General features: G+C 35.9%; 1 protein-coding gene across 1 annotated transcript; it reads right to left on the reverse strand.

The window, feature by feature from the left end:
- Positions 1-776: 776 nt before the first annotated feature.
- LOC117567561 (protein phosphatase 1 regulatory subunit 3C) lies at positions 777-11,216 on the reverse strand. The gene is made up of 6 exons (XM_034247621.2): positions 10,647-11,216; positions 10,296-10,435; positions 6,996-7,421; positions 2,072-2,272; positions 1,692-2,004; positions 777-1,629 (listed from the first exon to the last, which is right to left on the reverse strand). The coding sequence occupies exons 2-6, from the start codon at positions 10,385-10,387 to the stop codon at positions 1,453-1,455; spliced, it is 1,209 nt and encodes a 402-aa protein (XP_034103512.1). The 5' UTR covers positions 10,388-10,435; positions 10,647-11,216; the 3' UTR covers positions 777-1,452.
- Between the last annotated feature and the right edge of the window lie 9,861 nt (positions 11,217-21,077).

The following is a 21,077-nucleotide window of genomic DNA, read 5'->3' on the forward strand; positions in this document are numbered from 1 at the left end:
TCACGGAAATGAGCAGTGAGGAATACAGACTTTCTATGTAGATTTCTCGATGGAGCAATCCTTACGTAAATTTGTAGAAACTTAAAAATAAACCAGTATAAATAAAAACAATATAGAATTTTTTCTTTTCAAAAATATTTTATTTTGTTTATGACAAGTGAGCATAATAATATTATATAATATGTTAGCTCGTTGTATCATAATTTCACTGTGTGTACATGTTGTGTTCTTGCAACTTGCTTGTTGCAATTGGCAAATCTGTTAAAAACTAAATAATCATAAAGTTTTAGTTGACAAATTCTTGTCAGATGTTTAGGGGGCTTTTCTGGGGCAACTTATAACTAAATAACCTCTAAGGACTACAGCTAATTCTTTAAAAAACTAAACGCATAGGTAAAATGTATATAAATGTATATAACAGGCAATTTTCTGGTATATGATATATAACTACGTGTATATATATGGTTGTAATCTATGTACATTTTGCTTAAAGCTAAGTTTCAAAGTCGGGTTCACAGGCACAAAAACAATTAGAGACATTGAACTGTTGTTTAATGTGATGTTTCATATTATATTTTTGTAGTTTTTGTTGTTGTTGTTGTTGTTTAATAGTGAATTGCAGGACGTGTTTTCTCCATAACAAGCCATTTCAGTCTTAGAGTTTCAAATAACCAAAAATAATAATAATAAAAAATAAAAACAAAATTTTCTCATGCAAAAACTTAAGAACTATAATTTTTTTTTTGATATATTCGTTTTGTGTTTTGAATTGAATTTTGTTGTTGTTTCTTTATTTGATGATAATTTCGAAACAATGGTTTGCTAGGATAACTCACGCTTTAGTATTTGTTTTTGTTTTTGTTTTTTTTATAATATTTTGTTTTTGACTTGTTTCGTTTCTAAACTAATATCAGTTACACGTTTATATATAGTAGACAATCAATCACACATACAGGAAAACATAAAATACAAATTAAAAAATTAAAAGCGAAAAAAAATTATGATATGAAAATTAAAACTTGACAATCAAACATAGAACAATTTGTTTGTTTCTTTAGAGATATAACATATGTACTACAAAGATATGATCTTGAAATTCCATTGAGTTGGTTTTTATAAAACTCGATTTTAGCTTAGATTTTAAAGTAGTTTCTGTTTGATTGTACCTCAAGTCAATGGCACATTTTGGGATTACCAGGTACCAGGTTCTGGTTATGGTTATAAAAATGATGAGTTTTTTTTACTCTTTCCCCCCCGCGTACAAACACTTTAGAGCCAATTCTAGGACGGGTCAGTTGGAAATCAATTCCACTTGGGGCTGAACAGTCGAAGGTCCTCTTAGACCCTCATGGGTGGATCCCCATACGCGACATATCCAGCCGGACAGACCTGTTTATAGCTACATACAGTTAGCTTTAATTTACACTCTCAAATCTCAATGTGCAGTGTTCTCTACCAATAGGGCGTATTGGTCTCCTGGGTCCAGTTGCTCTGTTGCTGGGCCTTGGACAAAGCATCCGTTAAAGTCGATCGCAATTGCTGACTGGAATTGCGATTTTGTCCCTTATCATAGGGCGACAGAGCATTATAGTAGAAGGGCGATCTCTTGCTGATGGTATAGTTTTTACCCTGTAAAAAGAAATTACAATTTATTGACTGCCACTTTGTGGATTTGTTTGATCAATACTTACATCATTGTTGTCCCAGTATTCGTTATCGTTGGAGCGGTAGCATATGCAGAATTCCAGACGCTTAGAGGATGGCGGAAGCGTGATCTTGAATGAGAATGTATCGAAGACCACGTGAGCGCACGTGGAAGGACCATAGGCCCGGGCAAATGTACAGAATATGTCCTGCTGGCTCTTCCAGTCATCCCAGGTGACGCGCACAATCACCTCCTTTTGGAAGTCGATGTTGCGCACCTTAATGGTGCCCACCACAATCGATTCCTCATCCTTGACAATGACGTTCTCCAGCGACACAAAGTCCCTCTCGATCTTTTGTCTACGCAAAGATTTTAATATCAATTAGTTATATTTCTTTAATTGATTAATGTTTCTTTGTGGCTTACCTAAATGTCAGATAGTCGGAGGCAGGCTGTTTGAAGTCCACGGTCCACTGATCTGGCGGATGCGGGCTGACCAAGCCCTGTGTGATTTGTTCCAAAAATTTCATGCTCCAATAGGGCGGCACATTCGAGGGTTCCGACATGACGCGAACCTCGGTTAGCGATAGACCCTCATCGTCCGCAAAGATCACATGCTTTTTACGACTGCAATACAGAAAAAGAGAGAGACAGATTGATTTAGTATGAGCGAGACAGAACGTTTAAGTATTGATCTTGAGTTCATAACTAATTGAAAGTCTGATTTGAAAATAACCTTGAACCTGCTCTTATCACTCCAGTTTTATTTCATATTTTTTTTACTGTGGCCCCCCTCAAGTTTTTTTTGTTTTATAGAAATGCCCTCTCAAGTCAAGTATCATTAAGGATTTCTATATTTATGCTAACAGTTTATGGATTTGTTTTCATTTCATGTTCAAACTGCGACGTTGCATTTTTTTCGTGATGTTATTTTCGGCAAATCGATGTTTAAATTTGACAAACAAAAGTTGCCAAAATGTCAACATTTTGGTAGCAAAAATCTTTCGATCTGTTTTGCCAGATAATTGCACAAATCGGAAACAATTCGCCATTTGCCACATTGCCAGTAATTTGGCATTTAAGCTACAACTATGTATGTTACTGTGAGTAAGAATACTAAAATTTTTTTGAATTTTCTTTTTTCTCTTCTCATTTATTTGACAGCCTTGCGTTGAGATCTATTAATTTTATAGTATTTGTTCCTGTTCTTTTATTTTCTTTTCTTTTCTTTTGGTTTTTGCGTCATAATTCCGGAGGCTCATACACCCCAAAACAGAAAGTGTGGAAAAGTAATGTATAGTATACTTATTTTCGTCTATTTCGGTCGACACGTACCAAAATTTTCATGTCGGCCCCAAAAACAAAAATACGAGTATACGCCCAATAATTGCCATGAGATGGATCGGGAGAGTCTATTCAATATGTCTGAAGATTTCATTATTTTCTTAAAAAATTGTTGTATTTCTCATATATATTTTCACAATATTTATCTGTATACGACGAACGACTCCCACGATATTGAGATGTAAATAAAACACGCCCATTAGAGAAGGTGTGGACTGAAATAGCTAGGGATATAATATAAAAAACACGAGTTGATGACTTATGAAATGCTATGATATGCAGAAAATTTAGCTTAGCAATATTCCTTAAAATTCAATCCAATTATTTGCCATTTGAAGATGATATTATTGACATTTAAAGGAATTAAATTAAAATTTGGTTTTGTCATTTTTACATTGTTAAGAAATGTTAAAATTTTTAGAATATAAACTATTTTTGTTAGATGATTATATCTTGAAAGAATATGTATTTTGAAGCGAAGAAAAGCATACAGAAATCGTCTGGATATACAAATATTTTCTAATGATAAATATTCAAATATATTAGAAACCTAGATATTTGGAAATATATTGCAATTTTTGCCATGTAGTATTTTTGGCATCAATTATAGACGATTTTAGCTCGTTCAATTGATTTATGGTCGAAATAATTTACAGCTTTTTCCTATATATAGTGAATTATGATTGATAACAAGTCAGTCAATATGATAAGATTAACAATTTATCAAGTTGTTAGGGGCTTGTTTTAGCGTCATTTGATGATATATCAAATTTACGTAGAATGGCTGACGAAAGAGGCAAAAAACTTTCCGGCAGACCCCCAACTGGAGCCCCACTGGAGAAACGATATTATAGAACATATTTCTTTAATGAATTGCAAACAAAACCCGCCGATATAAGCACACAGTTGGGAAGCACAAATATATGTATATATATATATAGTATACATATTGGACGATAGTCCGTGTACTTTCTACAATGGCTATTTGCTATGTTGGCTCAGTTTATTAGCCGACGCCAATATCAAACAGCCGACTTGAGGGAACTGGCCACATTCGTTGCTCGATGCGGCGACGATCACGCGTCGAAGGCGTGCAATCGACGCTGCATTTTCTTCAACAGGTTTTATGTATGTCTCTGTTTCTGTTTCTCTGTTTCTCTGTATTTTTTTCGTTTCGCTGTTGTCGTCGCTCGATCGGGCGATCCGCTTATCGTGTGGGCCCCCAGAGCAGGTCTCGTTTTGAACGCGCTTTCCTGCTCTTGCGATATTGTTGGGACGGGTCTACAGAAAAATGTCACTGAGAAAACCAAAATTTCCATAGTTTTTCATTGATTGTAGGCTGAGATTTTGTTGTATTATTTTTTTAGGCCACTTTGAGGTAAGGAAATATCGAAAAACGAGTTTAGTTTCAGCCTGCTGCTTCTTTATTATCTTGAGTGCACTCATTTATATGCATTACCAGAAACCCGAACCCAAAAACTCGAACCCGAACCCGATCCCAAGCACATGCCCAATTCAGATGCATATTTCGTGGCGGTCCGGTCCGGTTTACAATGCGGGTACCGCATGAGAAATTAACAGGCCCATTCAATATGCAATGCACATTAAGGTGTGAAGACGAAACGAGTTTCCACAAAAAGGGTTTACAACAGTCACACGAATTGATAATTGTTAATTTATAATCATTCAAATCCCCTCCAACTATAAAATGTATTATCTATGGCTAGCCACTTGACCAAATATCATTTTATATTTCTTCCTCGAGATTAAGTAAATGACTCTCGTAAATGTCAACAACCCTTAGTTTTAGTCTACTGTGCCAAGACCTTGTGCAATATATTTTTTTTACAAACAATTTCGATTGACATCTGAGGGTCATTTGGATGACCTTTACATGCCAGCCTAGCGGGGGTTTTTTCTCCTAATTATGACAAGATAGTTCCGTCTTTTTACTTTCCTTCAAGCCAAATCAAACGAATGAAATGAGAGAGAACAAATTCAAATAGTTTCATTCAACTAATGTGGGCGTCTGCTATTTGCTTCTCACACTAATTAGTCGCACTCTTCTCTCTATACTAGGCGATTACATTTACAGATTTGATTTTTCGAAATTTTTACACATTTCTGATTCGACGCATTCAAAACTGTTCACGTGATGAGTGCATGCTCAGTCTGTTTCAAAATTTTATACTCGTCGTTACATTCACATGTATTTTATAGTATAGTTCGCCTTTTGCTCTCGTTGTAGAAATAAATTTTCTATACACCCAAAAAAAATGCGAAGAATTGAAATGAAATTATCACGCATTTAGTTTTAAAAGGCTGACGCCTATTTAGTGGCCTTGACGTGACCTGGTACGCTGTCTCCCATCTTGTCGTGAGGTAATTAAAAGTGCGGCATTTTGTGGTGACAGACAGCGAATGTTCTCTGAGGAAGTCCGATTGTGATTAATGAGTGTCAGCATAATTGCCCAAAAAGAAATTCCAAATCAACGAAATATGAGGTGGCAATTTTATGTAACTGTCAGTTTAAAATGTTTTACACTTTACATTTTAAAAGGAATTTCACATTACTTTAATTGATGTAAATGGAAATTCTTGAAATTTTTTTTAATTTTTAAAAATGAAGAAATATTTTATTTTTGATCTACTCTAAGCACCTTTATATATTTAACAATCTTGTATATTTATCAGCTTACATTCCAAATTTCAGCCAATTCTAACTAATTGTACTCGAGTTACTTGAGGTGGAATAGTGTCATCGCTTTTATTGATTGCCGATTTTTCTCAGTGATGGTTGGAAATAATGCATACGCAACCGCAAAAGTCAACTCAACATCTGACTACATAATAGTAGCATAGCAATTTATATTTACGAAAGTGTGTGTCTGGTTTACATTGATAACCATAGGCATGTGAATAGTATGTATGTCGCCTGTTGCTTTTGGGGTGATATCAGCCATCGACAAGCCCCGTCTAGACATTGCTTAACCAAAAATAGTATTTCTACAATGTGTTCGATTAAGTACACTTGCTCTGACATCTGATGTTTGTTTGGGATGCATTTTCTGCTTTTTGTTTTCAGTTTTTTGTTTTGTTCAGCGTTTCGCTTTGTTCGTTTTTTCGACTTTTTATTTTTAGGCGTTTTCAAAATGTCAAATTCAAGTGCATAAAAGCTTTTAGCCAGGTCGAAATGATAAACTGAAAGCATGTTAACACTTTCATTTGCTGCCTGGCATTGTGCAATTTTTCAAGATTATTCAGATCATACGTTCAGACTATATATATATAGAGAGAGAAAGCTAAATAATGGCGCCAATCTGAGATCTGAGATCTACGTATATTAGCCGTAATTTGTTTGGCTTTTTTTTATCTTTATATAATATAGCTATAGACGACAGATTGTGGCGTGTTTTCTACAACAAATTTCTTTTTGGGGTGAAAATAATTTAGATAATTTCTGTAAAATTGCATCTGAGCTGTTCAAATATTTATTATTAGATTATCGCATTCGGCTACGTCGACGGCCTATGATGATACATATGCTATATCATTTGTGAATGGCGTATGCAATTTTTATTATATTTATCTGTCTAACTAAGTACGAGTATCTATCCTTGCGACATGTGCTCCCGATGACGTCTAAAAAATTGTTTCGACTGCCAACAGCAATGTTTATAGATTGTGGTCTGTGTTTTTATTTCGTTTTTCTTTTTGAACTCTGGCCAAATTGGGTTGAAATGCAAAAAGGATATATACTATATACGTACTATATCAGCGATTGCGATCATACTAAATACCAAATTCCGTTTATTCGCTTTCTATTTACCCTATTGAGTTTCACTTTTTATCAGAGCCACCGCAATGTAGTTCAATTTGCGGTAAGATACCAAAAGGCAGCGGCGTCATTGACTTCCCCAAGTGCTGGCGCTGAGTGCGGTTCGATTGAGTTGCACTCGAAACACTCAGATTACCACCACTTATGCAAGATGCATTCAAAACTCACCTTTGCTCGCAGTGTGCCACGCCATCGATGTCGCTAGTTTTGTTGCAATTGGAGCTGCATCTAACGCTGCTGTTGTTGCAACTCTTGCCGCTGTTGCTGCTGTTGTTGCTGCTGTCGGTAACATCTACGTTTTCCGTTGGGGCAGCATTTGTGGTTTGATTAGTGGGACTTTGGTTGCTTTTGTGCAGGCAGGATTTACGGCTAAGGCACGATTTTGGCTGTGTATTAAGCGATGGTGCCGACACCATGCGCTCCAAGTAGCTACGGCCGGAGCGACTGCCGACGCCAAGCGGAGTTCCGCCGGTCTTAGCGGGCAACTGTTGGCCCTGGGCCGCATTGGATGCATTGTTGACCATGGCTTTGGAGGCCAGAGTTACAGCCTGAGGACGACAATAACGCGACGCTCGGTTGGGTTCGTCATTGTAGCTGCAAACAGAGTGAAGATTAAGAAAACATAATTAGTATATGTGCCAGATTCACTTCTTTTTTTTTTTTTGTAATACTGTAATGTTTGCGCGCATATATCTGCGCATTATATATTGTGTATATGGGCAATCAATCGTACGATTATTCGTATGTCTCTCTCATGGGCCACGCGGCCCTCACGTTTACTTTCCTTTTATCAGTCTGATAAGGTTGTCTTTATTCCGGCTGCGTCTTTTATTCTTCTACTGTGCGATAATAGACAGCGGCGTATACTTAATATTGCATTGTTCAACTGCATTCTACAATACTTCTATCTATCTACGTATATGTATAATGTAAGAGCTTCTGTCATTGATAAGCACCGAAGTTGTTCAGTCTCTTACGCACGACCTCAGCACTTGATTTGAATAGCATTCAGTGTGTGTGGGGTGGAAAGGTATTCATACTCGCACTCATTTATTTGTATTCGTATTTGTCTATTTGTCAATACACATTCATTTGTTTGGGTCCCACACTCGATCATGATTCATCATCACAGAATTTATTCGGCATATTATTTTTGGAACAACTGTTTGCAGTTTTTTTTTTCGTTGATTCATATCAACTTGTTTTCGGCTAGACATGGGAATAACTATAAAGTCGATGCCTGATAAGAGTCTATGTATGCTTGGATCATTTGTTTGATTCGTGATAATACAGATTCGGCCAGCATTAATATGAAATTTATTGGTCTGATTGCCCATTAGTTTAACTCATGTACTTTGATCATGAGAGCACTTAAGGGCTATTTCAAGTGAATTATTCTGCAAACAGCTGATTTAGTTTTTGTAGTTACTGATTAGTTTTGTAGACATAACTACTTAAATAGCTTGTGTAAGTGGATGTGAATAAAGCCGCAAACATTTCAATTGTTTTGATCGATAAATAGCCGGTTGAGGTAGTTTTGTTGATATTGATAGGGATGTAAAAAGGTGAGAAACTGTGTAAAATATTACATTGTAAAATTTGAGCTTATTTGAACTGTAAACTGCTGAGTTACTTGAGTTAGGAATTACTAGGGATAGTAACATTTATGCAAACTTAAGTCACAACTAGGAATAGTTTTAGTAATTGTAATAAAGAATCTCATCACGCATTTAGAATACTGAAATCCAAGTATACTATAAATATTTTGACATTCGGTATTATTTATAGCTAGAATTTGTCGAATATATTTTTATTATCCCTGAAAAACATGTCCATCGACAACTGCAATTGCGGCGTGTGCGGCACTAATATGGTCAAGCATAATTTAAATCAATTGCGTCAAGAGACCCCCAGACTCATGTGAACATTATTCATATTTAATTTTGGCAAAAAAAAAAACAACACACACACACAGAGAGAGGAATAATTTGAAGCGCCACGCGCAAATTTGTTGCCATCAGCATCATCTGCCATACTCGTGAACAGCCAGAGATTTCCCCGTGCCACACCTCCTGCCTCTATACGAGTATGTGTGTGTAGTATAGCAATCTCTAAATCTACGTTAGTACAACAAAAGCAAAAGTTTGTTTTGGTCGCTTCATCCATCGCCTTGATCTTGAATGCTTTCAAAATTTTTCGCAATTCTGTTGTCAACCAGAGCAACCTGAACATATTTTTAGTGCGTGTTTCATTGTTGTGCAAAATCATACTCGTATACAGAATATAATGATCTATGATTCCCCCCGAGATATTACAATACTTTTTTTTTCGCATGTAAACGCAACTGTTTAACTGTTTCTGTAATTGTGTTGTAAACAATATGTCATTATTTAGTTATACACCTTTATCAATGACAGGTAAATAAACGTGTTGCATCGATGTTTACACAACAATTTTTTTTTTAAATTTGTGTTATTATTTAGCTGGAAACTTGTATAAGTAATCCACATGAGGAATGTATTTTGCTTTTGAATTATTGAAATAACTTTGATGAATCAATTGGAAGGTCAGTAAAATTATTGCGATTATTGTAAAACTGAGATAGTTTAAAAACTTAAAATTTTAATTTGATTTCGGTTTGATTGATATTTTGAATACGTTTTGTAATATTCCAAATATGTTTACTTCTGAACCGAAATTCTTTATGTCAGGGTTACAGATTTTTAAAGCTTCACATATGTACATAATGTAAACAGTTTATTTACAAATCCATTAAGCTGGTAGCCCACATTTGGAATGGCCTTCAAAATTCATAAACGTTCTTATATTTACTTTAGTGCTCAGAAATCCTTTTTGAAATTAGATTATTAGTAATAAAATGTAATGTTGGTTTTTCCCAATCAGAGTCCATATTTAAAAGTTATTTTTTACAACAGTTAATTATCATACGTCTTGTTGTCTTTTATAAATATTTCATTGCATTGATTGTATAACAACAAAAATATTTACGACTTTAAAACGGAAATAAGCTTTTCATTTTTAATGCACATTTTTTATCACGATATTAATCAGCACTTTTAAAGAGTCGAAAAGAAACTTGTTTCTTTTTTATTTTTGATTTAAAACACGTACGCAGCTGTTGGGGTATATCAGAAAATGCTTTGCGCTAATCTAATGATAACAGAATTATCATTAAGAATTTTAATGTGAAAGCTTTAGGTGTGCCATAAGTCTGAGGGTATAGAAAGTACATTATATTATCACCTCTCCATAAATTATAATATAAAGCATTTAACTAACCTCGTCTCCAAGAGAAGAAATTAAATAAAAATTGAATTTTGATTGGTTGCCGAAACTCGTGTATTCAATTGATTTCAATTAATGTTATGCAGATTGCCCCGAAATTGGATTGATTCGGGTTTATTGTGTGGGGTTCGTTATAGAACTGTAGAGTATTTTTAAACTTACTTCAATGTTTGACGCTGATGTCCGCTCATGTAGTCCGCTAAGAAACTAACGGGTGGACTGTGACTGAATATGGGTGGACTGTGTGAAATCATTTTATAGATTGGCTTTCTAACAAGGAACTATTATTGTTGTTGCTGGGCCTGTAAATTAGACAGAATATTGATAGTGTGAGCAAAATTATTGTAGTATAAACATTGCGAAGCGAAGCGAAAAGGGAATTTTAATTGGCAATACGTATAAACAAAATGCTCGGGTGAATGTGTGTTTATAAAATGGATGGAATTATTGATAATGGTAATAAGTAGACATATGTGTATGTACATAAGTATTATGGTTTAATGCGAAACTAACCGTTAGTTGGAATATGACTCTGTTGCACTTTTCCAATCTCTCTCTGTCTCTCTTGCTCTTTGTGTCTCCTTGACTCAGTGTGTTAAGGAACTTTACTGGTATCACTATTACTTCTTTTCTATTTCTTTTGCTCAACTTTCTTATAGATCTTCTTTCATATGTGCATCACGCGCGATGTTCATGGACGATGGCAACGCGCGTCAGACAATGAAATAATCGCGTTGTGTAAAAATTTCAAATTTATGCAGAAAATTTAAAATTGTAATTAACAAAACACATACACAACGTTTGCAGCAACGCACTTAACAAAACGACGACCGACAACAAAACTTTATTACGAAAATTTCCAATGGAAGAAATAATATAATTTCTATTTATTTTCTCCTCCTTGGCGAACAAAAACGATTAATTTGCGCGTTTTTTCTTTTTGTTATAGATTTGTTTTGTATTTATTTTTAGTAATTTAGTTGTAGTTTTTTGGCGACACGAATAATTAGGACCGCATCGCGTTTTGTTGTGGCCTGTTGCTGTCCGGCTTTCAGTACCGTACGCCTCGACGATTCAGAGACGAATAAATGGTAGTTGTTAGGGCAACTCACCGTCAAGACTGCTGCCCCCAGGCGCAGTCCACTAACTAATCCCAGAGCGGGAGAGCGGCAGACCGTGAGAGTGAGAGCACAATTTACACAACTCACACAGAGAGGGAGAGAGCGCCATCTAGAAGGTGCTTGTGGCCTCTCTGTGTCGTTTACACTCTCTCCCTTGTTGCCTGACATGATGATCGTTGCATTTGGATTGCACTGATTACACTAGTTGTAGTCGCAGTTGTGTGTGTGTGTGTGTGCGTAGTTGTAGCTTTAGTTTTGCTTTAATTTAGTTTGCTATTTTTGTTAGTTTTAGGCGCCGCTGTCTGAGACAAAGTCATTCCATGTGTCAGGCTTGATCGACATGATCAGTGTACGATCATTAGCTCGTGCGCTCGTTTTACGAATGTGCAAGCAAACGTATATTGTTAATAATAATAGAATGCGAATATATGTTTAAGTTATGTCAAACAATTTTCCATGTGTTTAGCACATAATCGTAGTTGCTGCTGTTTTGCAGTTAAGGTAAACCTCCGACTTTATCTTATCATTCTTTAATACCGATGAGCAAAAATGCGAGAAAATACAATTAAGCTCTCTGAAACGTTCGTGCGATTTGTTTGAGTGCTTTACTGTCTGTCTTTCGAGTGGTTTCTTCGGCTCCGGCTGCAATCGTAGATCGCTGAGCACCTTTTGGTTTACAGCCCACGCTTTTCTTTATGCAATTTATGTGTGTGTCTTTCCCCGTTGTCTTTCTCGAGTTGTCGGCTCTAAATCAATTATGCTTTGGGGGCGAATTGTGTAAAAGTTGTCGTTTTAGATATGTAATCTCTTTTCTTCATCGACTTTCCCATGCGCTACATTAAAATGCAAGCGGCATATCGATTGGGTTCGACTTGGGCCAGAGTTTAGAGGCCAGAGAAAGGAGCTATAGATAAAATACTATTGGAATTTCGTAGACTGAGAGTAAGCATATAAGTTAAATGGAAGATTATTATAGGTTTTATATTTTATATTGAAACTTAACATTTATAAAAGCAGAGTTGATAATTCTGCGACACCCACAATATACATAGTAGAATTCAGTTCAGAGAGCGGATATTAAGAACATTGGAACACACCTACTATAATTCATTATGTTTTCAAGAATTCCAAATTTTAGAATGTAGTCTAAATGTGTATTTCAACAGCTTTTACCAAATATCTTGACTAAAATAGCAAAAGAATCTATCTTTTCTCTATTTTCTCCAAACAATTAAACTGCATAATCAATACCTTTAATTTTCAATGATTTCCCAATTCGTTTAGGGATTCAAACACACCAAACAATTGAGACCTATGCACAATTAAGGTCTAGACTGGTTTCTCACTGAGTTCACAATAAGTAGCTGAGAGTGCACTTTGGGTAGACAACTGATTTAATTCACTTGAAGCGCTGTTATAATAACAATAATAATAATCATAACAGTCATAATCATAGTGGTTCTCCAAGACATGGCCTTTGTTTAGATATGTATATTCAAATGTAAATGTACTTGCAGTACTTTCAGTCTTTCCATTTAAAAACCCACATGAAGTGACGTACAAGCGTTTTCAGCGTACTCGCAGTACCCACATCAATTCAGCTCTGTGGAAATTGTCGACGTTTTCCGCCACGCATCGACGGCATTTCTTCTCATAGAAAGTGTGTGTGTGTGTGGTGTGTGTGTATTTGGTGTGTGGCGTGCGTGACTCGTTGACATTCACTGATGGCGGCCTGAGTCTTAGGTAGACGAGCGAGATGCTCTCGCTGTGCGTGATCTGAGTGTGGATCCGTTAATGATAATGCAGGTTTTTGTACGTTTGCATCTGAAGGGTTCACGATTTTTGTTACGAATGTATTTTCAAGTGGCTCCAATTGATACGCGACCACTGTGCCACTTTCTTTGAGTGGCACTTGGGGAAGGCAACTGCACACCACATCACACCGCACCACACAACAGCACACGATCAGCGAGTCCCAGTAATTTTGTGCGCAGCATCAACAGGCGGCTTTCAAGCCGGCCGGCCGGCACTTGTTCACCTAGTCGATGCCCCTCTCGGCAGCCCCTTTTCGTCCACATCCCCAGCTGGCTGCAAAGCCGGTTTAACGATGCATCTTTTCTGGAGTGGCTCGTTGCATTTTTTAGCTTTTTGCCGGCCACTTCATCAGCATTCGCCTATATACTTTACTACTACTATGCCTGGGAGTGTACATAGACATAGTTGTCTTGGCTCTTGGCTCAGGGTGATCATGGTCTCTCACTCTCCTCTCTCTCTCTCTCGTCGTCTGGTGGTGGTGATGATGCCACTGCCCTTACAAGCGTTGGCCATGTGGCAGCCACGATGCTCAGACTGTGCCAGCCACGTTGATGGCATGCACTTGAAAATGTTGCAGAAATAATTCACAAATATAAATGTACATATATTTCATATATACCGTCGACAGTCTGTCTATTTCTGTTACACTTTGTGATGTACGCAAATTAAAATCTTTCTCCCCCAGCGGATGTGATGCATTATTTAGATGCCGACTTTCATTTTTGGTCCCAGTGTGCGAATGTGTCTGTGTGTATGTGAATTGCCTTGTCGCCAGGAGACGCTGTTGCGGTGATTTAGTATTTTAGCCAGTAGTTGGCTGATGTTGGCAAAAAACTAGTTGGCCAACTGAAACCTGTCTAAGACGTGTCCTAACTGCAATCGTTGCGTAGCAAAAGTCTTTCGTTGTTATGCCCCCATTTAACTACCACAAATTATTGTAATTTCGAGATTGTTATATGGCATTAACTTTGATCGAGAAAGTCACCATTTGAATATGTTTTCAGTATATAGAGATAGTTGTAGTATAATTTCTTTAAATAGCAAACATATTTTATAACATTTCCGGAAAACAGCCAGGGCACTATTTGCACTTTGTACCCTAGAGTATTTACTTCCAAGTCACAAATAATAATAAGTAAATAAAATATATAATTTTCGAAAAAATTACTAAACATTTTCGTTTGAACAGATGTTTTCATTTTAACGTAAACAAATCTTATTTCAAACACAATTCGCAAAAATAATAAAATAAAAATAAAATAAATAGGTTAAGAAAATCTTTCATAAAAAGTGTCGTAAATAAATCTTGAGAAGAAATTATATTGAAGGTAATTTTAATCTTAGGTACAACTGTCTCAGTTATAGTATAATTTAATAAATCGGTAGAAGAAAGAAAGTCGAAAACTTTGTTGAACGATTACAAATTATAATCAGACGCATTTCTCTAAACATGCTGTCTGTCTACTCATTCTGGATGAAAGCTTTGGCAACATACATATATTGTTTTTGTATAATTTGCTATTCAAAGAATGCTTTCATTTATCTAATATTCATCTGAAAATCCCTCAATATAAACACCATTTGCTGCGTGGACTTTTGTGAAAATCATCCCATAAGCGATTGCTTGGGGCACATTCCACTTTGGAAAATTTTAAAATTGCCATGATTTGTCCCCGCCTCGTCATGTTGGGGAACACACAACATAAAAACGCGCCACGCAAAACGCTGGGCACGATGTCTGCGACTGGGTCTGGGTCTGAACATATGTAGGTCTAGTTGTGGATCTGGTTCTGAAACTGATGAAATCAGCGGACCTGCCAATATCAGCCACATCAGCGGCGCCAAAACTGAAAAGATTATCAGCAATCGCACAACTTACTATATAGCAGGCAATATTTCGCTATATATACGTATATATTATTGAAAAAGGCATGGCTACTACTAATTAGTTGCTATAGCTATAAAAGCGCCAGTCGCAACCCCAACCCCCCGCGCCAAGTTCGTCGTAATTCCAGCCGAAAGTTTAATTTTAGACGAGAGGCGTGCGACTTAATCTCTTATCAATGCAGTCGCGGTCATGGTGATCAGACGGGCCCAGGGACAGAGAGAGAGAAAGAGAGAGAGGTGGGAGATGGGAGGTGTTGCTGATAAACTGCGCAGCATAAACTAAATACGAAATTCATAAATATAGCGCTAAGTTTATTTTTGGCAGCAGCCGACGACAAGACGATCAGACAAGCAATCATGCCGTAACTGACCTAGAGCACCTGATCGAGGCGTGATCAACTATTTGGCAAACAGAAGCAAACACTGCAAAAGAAGAGGGGGGAAGAAAGGCGGAAAAGGAGACATCAATGAAAACGGAAATTACCCAACTCTCATTACAAGATGCAACAATCTATTATCGTTTTGCTGTGGAAGGGGTCAATGAATAGGCGCTTAGAAATTGATGATCGACAATGATCGTTGGTCATCAATATGTATTAATTAATATTATTATTATACTATTTTTTATTGCATCGCGTAATTTTATTTGCAGCGTAATTTTCCATTGCAGCAGCACACACACACACACACACACATACAGAGTCGGGCTCGAAACTTAATTATGCGATTTATTATGCAAATATTAAAAGGCGAGACGCGACGAGACGAGACGCAAATCTACTTTGCATCTATTTAAAGACCCAGGCCTTGTTTGTGGTTTGGACCGAAGCCGAACACGAGCTGATCACGTTTTCCACTTGTGGCTCGGCAGCACCCTCGATAGGAGAGTAAACATAGTGCTATTCCTACTACAGAGTACCACACACTACTGATACTACAGAGCGTACTATATATAGTAATAGAGTACTCAGATGGTTCATAGCTCATTGTATGCTATACTAACAAACTGTTTCATTGACATCACGCATCAGACGTCGCGTCTGCCTGCAATTATGATATCGGCCATTGTGTCTGCTGATAAGCAAACAACTCCTCCTAACTATGCAACAGCTGAGAGAGAGACCACAAAACACAACAACAACAAAAAACTTTATGTGGAAATTAAAACTCTCTCGCTTAGTGATAATGAGCGAGCAAACAGTTCGACGCCTTATCAATAGACCCGAACTACAATTTAGTATTGCTTTTGCTTTTGTGTCGATCTTTTTTTTTTTGTTTTTTGTCTTTTTGTATTTGATTTAGAGGCTCTAATTATAGTCTGCGGTGTGCCAGACGAAACATGCCACATATGTTTGCTTAGCTGTCGATAGTCGAGAGTCGAGAGCCGTGAGTCGCTTTTTGAGTGTTTGGGTTTGGGATTTGCGTTTGACTTTTGTGTTTGCTTCGATAATGTATTCCAGTCTCAAACAGGTTGTTGGTTATGCATATAGGGTTTTGTCACCATTTACGGGAAAATAATTAACAGCTTTTCCAACACCTTTCGCTACCCAGCTACCTTAAAATGGGCTAAAGGGAATTGGATAAATTATATAAACTTTTATTTCAGCAAGGGAGAAATATCTCTATCTTTGAAAATAGTTATTTGTGTTTGATTGATTTTGATAACAAATAGTTCAATAATTAAGAGATTGTAAATTGCAATTTTATATCTGTCAGCTGATAAACAAGATTTTGCATATCTTGCATATAAATTTGTTGATACAAAAATACAATTTGAATAGAAAAAAATTAGTAAAAAAATATATCTTAATAAACTCCACTTTCTCCCAACATAATCGATTTTCTAAATCTTAAAATTACATATATTTATACAACTACCTTCACACAGTGGCTTACAGGGTATCATTAAGTCATCAAATTAGTAAATAAACTACTAAGTATTAATTGTTTCACTTTGAGCAATTGGAGCACATCTGTTTTTGGAAATTGAATTAACTTCGGTTGCCAGGCGAAGGTGCTAAATTTCAGTTCTATAATCGAGTTAAAACCTGTTTCGATTGATATTGATAACAAAAAGTTCAATAATTAAGTGATTGTAAATTGCAATTTTATACCTGTCAGCTGATAAACAAGATTTTGCATATCTTGCATATCAATTTGTTGATACAAAAATACAATTTGAATAGAAAAAAATTAGTAAAAAAATATATCTTAATAAACTCCACTTTCTCCCAACATAAATAAGCTGAATCGAATAAGAAAATATGAATGAAAAACTTAAAACTATTGGATGTGCGATCTGTAAGAAGGGTATATGTATATAGTTTTATATATAGCGATTTCTTGATTGCCAATTTAACACAATTTCACTGCCAATTTCTCTCTTAATTGAGACCCCAAATAAACGACAACAGAAAATTGTTGTATATAAAACAAAAAAAAAAAACTTGGCAGATGTTAAACTATAAAAACCAAAACCAAAACTTTACTAAAAATACATAATCGACCTCAAGCAATTCCGCCTTTCTTTGAAACTATAGATTCGTCCATGGGGGCGCGACATCGGAGGGGAAGGCAGTTACATATGATATGAATATTTGAGCAAACGATATATGAAAATATTTCAGCATCAGTTTGTCATTTTCATTCCGGTTCCGGCTTATGGGGCATTAACATAAAAACGAACGGGGCAACGTAAAACATGTTCGAGCATTGCGTTCAATGTTGAATGCGTCCATTGCACCGCACAGATACACAGATACAAATGTATCTGTAGCCGTTGTAGCTGCAACGAGAAACGCGTAGACAATTTAGAAGCCGTCCCATGAGTCAGCTAAATAGTTTACAGAACGTGTAGCAAGGTAAATATTTAAATGGGGTCTCTAGTGGAAATGTATGTAAATAAGCAATAGAATACTATAACTTTACAATCGTTTAACTTATCGATGTTGCATTTATCGATCTGTCAGAATGAATAACCTTATAAAACTACCCTGGATAAAATTATACACTTTATTACACCATTAATAACAATTAATGATTGATAGAGTTTTATGATTTTTCAAGTCAAAGTTGATAACAGAAAACATTGAGATTTTGTGTTGAGTAGTTGAATTCTCTATATCTTAAAAAGTTTATTTTTAATTTTACTGCTATTATGATGTAATAAATACAAATTTAATTGGAAATACTTGGATTAACAAAAATTCTTTCATTAAAATTCGAAAGATACGAACCAAATTTCTTGTGCTTTAATTCTAATGGCAAAAAATCTGTCTCAGAACTCAATTCTTTTTTTTTTTTTATAAATAAACTAGTGCTTGGCAAAATTTGTTCGTCACCTGACTTTGATTTCTAGACGTGAAATTTTATTAAATTAACCTTCGATAGGAGGCCAGACGATTTTTTGTCTATACTGTTGCCGGACAACCAAGTGGAAGAAACTTATTAAAAGCTAAAATAACGAAAAAAAAAAAAACTATCTGTATCAATGTAATTGAGCAAAAGATTCTGGCACATTGAACTTTGTGGAAATGAAAAAAAAATCCAACACAATTTGCATTTTGTAGTTTGTTTATTCGAGGCGTTTTGCATGCCTGGCAAATTGTTTTGTTTGTTTTGATGGAGAACGGCATCGGCATCAAGTCTGAAGTATTGTTTTCCTTTCCACAGTACAACGGCAATGCAATGCACTGTGATAGAATTTCTGCATTTAACATAGGGTATCTGCAGTTTGTACTTCCCCCTTTTTACACTGAGAACAACCTGCGTATCATTCTGACGATTTGTTTAAAGGCTCATTAGTCTCAACTGGGTCACCTTTTTGGCTTATCAGGGCACACATTAAAATCGATTATAGCTGATTAACGCTATATCGCCATATAAGTCGTATATAAATAACTACCGATACGATTGTAAAATATATTTGTTTGCAATCAATTTTCGCTGTCTTGCACATATTATATGTGGAAGTGAAAAATTTTCCATCTCAGAAAAATAATTTATTTATATTTGTAATATTATGTTATCATTTACGATTCCAACGAAGTTAATCTATCCTTGTTCTAAATGTTATACGCTAATCAAGTAATCCTATTGTATTGTATTTAAAACTTTCCATCCAAGCTTACCAATATTTTGATATATATTATATAAAAATTCCTAGATCCCTAATATTATTAAAAGTTTTTGTCCTGCGTAGTATAGAGTTTAAGGTCAGGCGGTCTAATCAGTGAACTCGATTTAAAGCTGAACTATTACAAATTATTGTAAATTTTGTAATGCATCTGTGACGTCAATGGAACAGCCTTTTTGTCTGTGATTGACAGTAACAAATTAGTTGTAGGTGTTGGAATTTATGGCCCACTATGTTGACACGTGATTGCAAATGCAAACAAATTTATTAATAATAAATTGTAAATATCTGTAGTTTTTTTTTTGAGCTACTTTCTTTATAAATTATATACCTAAAACAAATACATTTTCTTCATTTACAAACTTATGATGTGGAAAACTTGTTTTTTTGCGTTGCAATAAATATCTCTAGCGATAGCGCAAGACTTGATAAATGGGCTTAGGCTCACAATGCCCACTCGAAATGTTAATAAAAATAGAAATACAAAAAATGAAATCAACGTAAAATGCATTTGCGTTTGCCATATGTGAGGTAAGACAAGTTCCGTTAATTTAAGTTTTCTGCATGCTTGCACGCCCACAACTCACCATAGCAATGCACGCCAACGCCACCTGGTGGCAGGAATCGAATCGCATGGGCGTTACTTAATTTTCATTTGGTTTTCGGACAGTCCGCCGTCTTCGTTCCTGGTCTCATTAGTGTGTCTAATCGCGCGCTAATCAAGTTTGTAGCTTAATCATAGAAAAGTTAAGTGGGGTCTTTTCGGGACCTTAAAAACATAGAATCGCACTTGTTGTTGCTAGCCAGTCGCGCGACTCTCAAGTCTTTTCATCTCTCTCTCTCTCTCTCTCGCTCACCCTCTCTATCATTGGCTATTCGACATCTTCCTCTTCTCATGCTAAGTTCAATGACTAAACGTGATTTTTTGTTGTTGTCGCGCGTACTTGGTATTCTTTTTGTTTATTTTTGTTTTGTTTTTTTTTTTTTTTGACTATGTTTAATCAGTCGCTGGGGAACATGTTATCAGCATTATGTGAATGTTGCCCTAGTTTTTTAATGATGAGCAAGCTTTTCGGATTGGAAGATGCTGAAAGACCTCAACAAGTAAAAAAATCATGTAGAAATAACATCCTGGTGCCTTTTTTGTTAACCTTTCCCGCTAGAAAACATTATTTTTAATTTCGAATATAATTTCTCTTCACACATTTCTCCCCCTAATCTATTGCGTTCTTTAGGTATTATCATCTTTCTGTTTCCTTTTGTTTGTTCATTTTTTATGGGTTTTATTGTGTTGTCGGCTTTCTTGACATCTTTGTATATATCTCCGAATTTGAAATGAAAACGTAATACAATTTTCGATGCCTAGCATTTAAAAGTGCATTAATCGGAAGATTTATTAATTTATTTATGAATTCAGATTGCAGGGGGCCAAGCACCTGAGACCGGAGAGGGAACTTCCATCATAGGGTATATGAAAAGATTTGGAAAAGGGTTCCAATTGGGTTACAACCTATCGCACTTCAGTGAAAGACCAAAAGTTTGTATATATAGTAGTCTAATAAATTATTATTTGAAGGTAGTCTTTTCGTATTTTTACCAAAAAAATTAAAAATTAATAAGCTATAGATAACAGATTCCCATTGTGTATAATATGTGTGATATGATTTATGGCGCATTACAATGTTCAGGTTTTGGCATGCATATATTTGCCTAATGCCAGATAGCCTTTGACTGGGTCTTGACTTAATAACGGGTCTCAACGCTAAGGGATTTTGGGGGTGGGATTGGAGGAGTGCGATGCAGCTGGATCGTTGTGTAGGCGCTGAACCAGGAACGTAATCGGTTGATTAGATGGCAACTTAGTTCCGTTTTTAGATTGTTTCAGCATATGCGTCTTATAAATCGGGTTAATGGGATCAATAGCTATTTTAGTATACCAAATCCGCAATATTTTTAGAATTCCTTGTCGTACTTTGATTTGTTTAT

Source organism: Drosophila albomicans, chromosome 3 (assembly GCF_009650485.2).
Source record: "Drosophila albomicans strain 15112-1751.03 chromosome 3, ASM965048v2, whole genome shotgun sequence".
NCBI lineage: Eukaryota > Metazoa > Arthropoda > Insecta > Diptera > Drosophilidae > Drosophila > Drosophila albomicans.